General features: G+C 42.9%; 2 protein-coding genes across 2 annotated transcripts; both read left to right on the top strand.

Moving 5' to 3' along the window:
* The first annotated feature begins 224 nt into the window (after positions 1–224).
* On the top strand, positions 225–3,716 carry LOC149061236 (uncharacterized). The gene has a single exon (XM_089230895.1). The coding sequence runs from the start codon at positions 225–227 to the stop codon at positions 3,714–3,716; it is 3,492 nt and encodes a 1,163-aa protein (XP_089087021.1).
* Positions 3,717–3,910: 194 nt separating this feature from the next.
* Positions 3,911–5,050, top strand: LOC149061235 (uncharacterized). Its single transcript, XM_089230894.1, has one exon. It carries the CDS (start codon positions 3,911–3,913, stop codon positions 5,048–5,050), a length of 1,140 nt encoding a protein of 379 aa, XP_089087020.1.
* The last annotated feature ends 2,205 nt before the right edge of the window (positions 5,051–7,255 follow it).

Genomic DNA, 7,255 nt, shown 5'->3' with positions numbered 1-7,255 from the left:
TATGGCTGTTGTTTTGCATTTTGTTTGGTATAGTTATTTTTTTTTGTTAAGGTAAGGTACTTAAGGTTTTTGTGGTATTTGCAAAAAGAGTTAAGTTTGTTAGTAATCACATTATAGTTGATGAGTATACACGGGTATACCATTTAATAGTATATAATTATTTCTTTGTTGAAATTTGATTTCCATTTTGGTCCGGTTTTTTCTTTTTCAATTATTGATCAATTATGGCGGGTGGCAATCAAGTTGATGACCCGAGTCGCATTAAGCGTGCCCGAATACATGCCGAAATGAAAAGAAATAATGTGGTTACTAATATTAAAAATTTATTTGAAATTTCTAGCACTATTGTTACCTCTCCAGACCTTGTTCCTAAGTTCTTAAGACTTGCTCGTGATACAGAGAATTTATGGACTCAATTTAACGTTGAAAATGATTCCCTGCTAGATGCTTTAATTGACCTGGATAAAGTAGGTGAGTTTGACACTAGCGTTGAACCGTCAGTTAGAGATATGATTGCCGCCATCCATGTAGCGGTCGATCAATGTGATAACCGTACGATTTTAAGTTCAAAGTCTGCCACTATGTCTGATTGTAATGTACCATGCACAGTTAATTCACAGTCTCAACCGGTCGACGGTATGAACGTTCAGACCCCGCAGGCCCCAATTTCTGTTGCTACTCCGGACACGTCACCCTTAATGCCAGATGCTTATGGTGCTCGGTTGCCTAAAATTCCGTTACCTTCCTTTGATGGAACAATTCACAATTGGCCAGTATTCAGGGATCGTTATTCTGTTTTAGTGGGCAACAATACTAGGTTATCTGATATTGAGAAATATTATTATCTATTAAATTGTATACAGGGAAGTGCGGCTGAAGCGATAAAGGGTATTTCGGTCTCAGGTGACATGTATGGTCTAGCCTGGTCTACGTTAGTTCAAAGATTTGATAAACCACGGCAGCTTGCAACGGCATTGGTTGAACAATTATTAAGTGCCCCAGTCACCGATAAGGAAACATTAGCTACGCTGTCGTCTTTTTTGGTTAAGTTTGATGAAGCTAGTGCTAGTCTGTTTGCGTTAAATATTCCCGATTTGTCTGCTTTCATCTTATTCGTCATGGCGTCTCGGTGCTTACCACTTTATTGTAGGAAATTATTTGAGGCAGACAATCATTCTGAATACCCTACCATATATCAACTTTTGGCTTTTGTCAAGTCTCGTGTGCAGGTTCTTGAAAATTCTGAATTTTCCTTGGGCGTATCAGTTAAGTCCGGTCATCAGCAGGGAGGCAAATCAAGTAAAACCTCTCGGGTGGCATTAGTTGGAGTAGATGCACCGCAGCCGAAAGAAAAGCTTAGATGTCTGTATTGTCAGGGTACAAACCACACTATCACTAAGTGTTTTAAATTCAAACGTCTATCGGGTAAAGATCGACGCGACGCAGTGCGTAAATTTCGTTTGTGTTTTTCTTGTTTTTCGGCAAGTCATATCGTGTCACAGTGTACCGTTACTAAGCCATGCGCCAAGTGTGACGATAAGCATCATTCTCTGTTATATATTTCAGCTCTTACGTCAAATTCTACCGAGAATGTTTATCCGGCTCCGAGTAATGGTGCCAACGCCATGACCAGCGTAGTATCGGATAGGAACGTGATGTTAGGGACAGCACTGGTTCATATTCGTAGTCATTTAGGTCCAATGTGCTCCGTGCGCGCTTTGATTGATGGTGGTTCCCAAATCTCGGCTCTGACTTCTAGTTGTGTGACCCGCCTCGGGCTGAAAATTGATAAGTGGACCGCGGCTGTCACTGGTATTTCAGGTATTGAAGTACCACGAGTACTTGGGCAGGTTAGATGTGTGATGACACCCAGATATGATGAATCCCTACAAATACCCATGACAGCTTGGGTGTTGAATAGTATTACCAATTCGATACCAACTCGTCCTATGTCTGCTAGTATTAAGGAGCGTTATTCCCATTTTGCCATGGCCGACCCTAACTTTGATCAGCCCGGGCCAATTGACCTTTTGATAGGAGCTGACTTATATCCCTCTGTGATGGAAGGAGGCAAAGTGGTGATTGATGATGCACTTCCAGCGGCTTTTAACACGGTGTTCGGATGGATAATCGTAGGATCCGTTTCTCCTTCAACCGGTCGCGATCCATTGTGTGGTTTGGTTTCATTGACCGTTTCGTTGGAAAACACGTTAGCTAAATTCTGGCAGGTGGAAGAACCCGATTCCGCCCCCACCGAGTTCACAGAACAAGGACAGTGTGAGGTAATTTTTCGTGATCAGATGTCGCGTCTAGAAGACGGCCGATTTTCCGTACCTTTGCCCTTTCGGTTTCCGTTGACTCCCGACGTATTCGAGGGATCTCGTCAACTTGCGATAAAACGATTTTTGAACCTTGAAGCAAAATTGCGGAGTAACCCAGCTTTGTATGAATCCTATCGTAATTTTATGCAAGAATACTTGAACTTGGGTCACATGTCCGTAGCAACTCGTCCCGGATTGTATTTCATACCGCATCATGCCGTCCTAAAGGATTCTGCGGAGACATCTAAGGTTCGAGTAGTATTTGACGCATCGGCCTCGTGTTATTCTGGTCGATCATTGAATGATTGTTTGCATACTGGTGTGAAATTACAACGTGACATTGTTGACATTTTGCTCCGTTTTCGCACCTTTCGTTTTGTTTTTACCACGGACGTGTGTAAAATGTATCGCCAAATCTTGATAAACGACAAATTTCGACCGTATCAACATATTTTTTGGCGAACTTCCAATACCGATGAATTAGTGGAATATGAACTAAATACGGTCACTTATGGGGTAAATTGTGCACCATTCTTAGCCTTACGGGTAATCAAATATATTGCCGAGAATGATTGCGACGACGATCTTGTTGTGAGAGATGCACTACAATTGCAGACGTATGTAGATGACATTTTTATGGGTGCTGACACTGTCGGTGAGTTGCTGCAGGCACAATCGTCATTATTGAAAATCTTAGGGCAGGCTGGTTTCCAGTTAAAAAAGTGGTTAAGTAATTCCGATAGGGTCCTGGCCAATATTTCTCCCGAAGATAGGTTGGTTGAATCAATCCCTATGGATTCTGTCGATGAGAATATTCCCAAGGTATTAGGTATGCAATGGAAACCACGAGGAGACGTATTTAATTATACCATCAAATTGAAGGCTCGGCCCGTTTCAACGAAGAGAAGTGTGCTGTCTGTAATTGCGCGATTGTTTGATCCGCTTGGTTTTTTATGCCCGGTCATTTTTTTTGCTAAGCATTTAATGCAACGTATTTGGGTATCTAAGGTGTCTTGGGATGAACCGTTGCCAAATGATATTGAAGTGGAATGGAATAAATTCTTGGATGAGTTACCTTCATTGTCTGCCATTTCGATCCCCAGATTTTGTCAAACTTTTCCAAGCCTATCATGTCAGTTATGTGGTTTCTGTGATGCTTCAACGAGGGGATACGCAGCATTAGTGTATTTGCGGGTGTCGGACCATATGTCGAATAGCCAAGTATTCCTGTTGTGTGCAAAAACCAAACTGGCTCCTATTAAATCACTATCAATTCCTCGATTAGAATTGTGTGGGGCATTGTTGCTTGCCCGCTTGATGAATCGAGTTTACAGTGTTCTCAGTTCCAGATTAAATATTGATGGCATTTTCGCTTGGTCAGATTCTCCTCCGTAGCGTTAGCATGGATTATTAATACTCAACTCGAATTTAAGGTATTCGTTTCAAATCGCGTTAATCAAATCCGTCAACTCATCCCTCTTTGTCATTGGGCTCATATAAGCACTCAAAACAATCCCGCTGATTGCGCCTCTAGAGGTGTGTCTCCGTCGGTGCTAATCGATTTGAAATTATACTGGTATGGTCCTAAAATGTTGACGCAGCCACCAACGACGTGGGTGTCTCATATTCCATCTCTTGAGTCCGATGGTATACCTGAGGTTAGACAGGCTGTTCTCGTGGTCGGGGCGCCAAACGCCGAGCCTGAATGGTTTAATAGATACTCGTCTCTTGATCATTTGTTAGTCATTGTTTCGTGGATACGTCGATTTATTAAGCTATGTCGGCCGCGGCTTTTTACTAGATATACGAGTCCCTATCCTACTCGATCTGAATTAAATGAGTCTTTGATGGTTCTCGCTCGAGTCTCACAATGCGTCCATCTGTCTCAGTTGCGTCGTGAATTGGCTATGTCATCCCAAATTTCGAAACCGTGGGTACATCTCTGTCCTTTCGTTGATGAACAGGGTCTGGTACGGGCCGGTGGTCGGTTATCTAACGCCAACATCCCAGACGACCAGAAACATCCGATACTTTTGTCTCGTCATTCCCATTTGTCCCTATTACTTGTGCACCGTTTGCATAAGGTCCTATGTCATGCAGGCCCAAGGGTTATTACTGCGGTAGTGTCCCGACAGTTTTGGATCGTGGCTGTGCGCCGGTTGATAAGGCACGTTATCGTAAAGTGTGTAATTTGCGTCCGGTTTTCAGCTCGAAACCCTTATCCGGTTATGGCTGATTTGCCCCCGTGTCGAGTCCAGCAATGTCGTCCATTTACAAAAGTAGGTATCGATTATGCTGGCCCGTTAACAATGAAAGAAGTCAGTCTTCGTAAACCTAGACAATACAAGGTTTATATTGCAGTTTTTATATGTATGTCTGTTAAGTGCGTCCATTTGGAGCCCGTACTTGATTTGACTACCGAAGCTTTTCTTGCAGCCTTCGATAGATTTGTTTCTAGGCGGGGGTTGCCCTCGGACGTATACTCTGATTGTGGGACTAATTTCGTCGGCGCCGCTCGCCAATTACGTTCGCTGGTCAACCACGAAAGTGGGCAACCCCGATTAATTAAGTCGTTTAGTTGCAATTGGCATTTTAACCCTCCCAGTGCGCCTCACTTCGGGGGTATCTGGGAGGCTGCAGTGAAGTCCGCTAAATCTCTGTTGATTCGCACTATTGGGACTCATGTAACGACTTTGGAAGAATTCCTAACTATTTTGACGCGCGTGTAATCGGTTTTAAATTCGCGTCCGCTGACACCGCTAACGTCAGATCCAACTGATTTAGATTGCCTTACCCCTGGGCACTTCCTGATTGGCCAGCCGTTGTGCGCTGTTCCTACTCTTGATGTGATCAACATCCCTATTTCTCGTCTGTCCAGGTGGAAAATGTTGCATCAGCTTTTCCAATTATTCTGGCGTCGTTGGTCGAGTGAGTATCTCAATCTCCTGCAGGCACGGCCCAAATGGACCTCTAACACGTCGAAAGTGTTGTGCGTCAACGACATGGTTGTTGTCAAAGACAACTTGGCACCACCATTGCAATGGAAGTTGGGGCGGGTGGTCGAACTCTTACCAGGAGACGATGGGGTTGTCCGTGTAGTCCGTCTTTTAACTCCAGGGGGGGAGTTGGTTCGTCCAGTAGTTAAATTGGTATTATTACCCACTGAAACGGATTCCTCTGCATAAGGGTGTTATTTTTTTTGTAACATATTGTATTATAAGCTAAATTTAATCTTGCTCGAACATATATTATTATTCTTCTTTTTTTCTTTTTTTTTTTTTTTTGTATCTTTAGGAGAATTTAAGTTGGAATTAAGATTGTTTTAGATGATACACGATAGAATTGAAGAGATTATGGTAGTTTAGCTTGTTGGACCCCCATTGCAGGAAGTCTAACCGCCAGATAAATTTTTAAAACTGACGACTGATTAATAAAATATAATAGGTTTATGGATTAGTCCAGATAAGAGAAGTGGACGCCTCAAAGGAGGCACGAGTGTATATACCGAATATGTGTTGGTCCTCGATGTCATAGCCTCCATGCGCTTGACGCATTTCGTTACAAGCGTAAGAGAATGACAAAAGAGCGTCAGACATGTTGTTGATAAGTTTGGTTTCGACCGTAGGTATAGGTGTGGATATACCACGATTCATTTCATTCTGCCGGTCTTTATAAGAAAGGGCTGAAACCAAAGCGCGTAGTCTAGTAGAATTGTACGAATGGTCAAGGTCCACGAAGATAGCCTGATCAGGGAAGCGTGTATTAACGTCGAAAGGTGGGGGACAGACCATGTCCTCCAACGAAGTCAACGCGGCGTCACGATTGGCCTGAACCACCATATTCTTAAAGGCCATAGACCTCAGAGTGGCTTTAAAGGTCCTAATTTCCACCCAACCGTGGGCCTCGAAATCCAGAAGCTGAGTAGTCCACCCGTACGGCATCTTATTTTGTGCTCTTCAACGGTCTAGGCTTGGGCAACTGTTCTTTAGAGAGAGCTCTGGTGATGATATGGGGCCGAGGTCGAGGAGACAATTCCGTGGAGGAGATGATCTCAATGGAGGAAGATTGACTATCGGTATGTTTTAACGGTGGGAAAGTGTCGAAATAAGTGGTAGACGTGTCTTTGTGCTCACACGCCGGTTGCTGTACTATGAGACACAAACCACGAAAACGGGCTGTGCTAATCGAGCGATGTGAGTTAACAAGAGACACGCGACCACGAGGAATAGGTCTAGACAATCTGTGCGCAGACATATGTGTTATTATAGGTGACGGGAAACGGAAGATGTAGTTTAAGTAACTTTTAAATTTAATGAGATTAATAAACATACAAAACTATCGTGCATCATTAAAGTAAATGAAATTGATAATAATAATATTCATAAAAAAGGGGGCCATATGGGCATTATGGATGTGGAAACAAATAAAATAAAAATTTAACATTAGCAAACGCAAATGATTGCATTAAATAAATGGCTCTACTCGAGCAAATTCAAACAAAACATAATTATATTTTAAACATGATAATATAGTTGAGATAAACAAATGGAATAAAATAATCACGTAATAATAATGATAAGTCAAAGAATCGCTTAGTCAAACGAGAGTGAATCATACGACATGCGTAGAACACCCTTAATATGTACAAGAGCACCAGCTGGTAAGTCAAAGTTAAGCGTGGACGAGTTAGAACGGGTGGTGGCATTAGTACGGTCCCCAAGCAGTGTGATGTCGTAGGCGTAGTCAGTAAAGTTAAAAACGAAACTGACGGGGAGGGATGATGCCATGAAATCTTCGAGATACGTAAAACGTCTCTCAATCAACGGGTGAGCGTTCCAGCAGTTGGCGTACCAACGCGGGCCGCCGAAGCGACACCCGAGCTTGTGAAGCCGAGGAACCTCACACTGATGCGCATACTTATAAGCCCACTTGTT

Source organism: Diuraphis noxia, unplaced genomic scaffold (genome assembly GCF_037042655.1).
Source record: "Diuraphis noxia isolate RWA-SAM2 unplaced genomic scaffold, SU_Dnox_SAM2 contig0001, whole genome shotgun sequence".
Taxonomy (NCBI): Eukaryota; Metazoa; Arthropoda; class Insecta; order Hemiptera; family Aphididae; genus Diuraphis; species Diuraphis noxia.
Note: the sequence above shows the minus strand (reverse complement) of the source record. Positions and strands in the feature narration are given on the sequence as shown.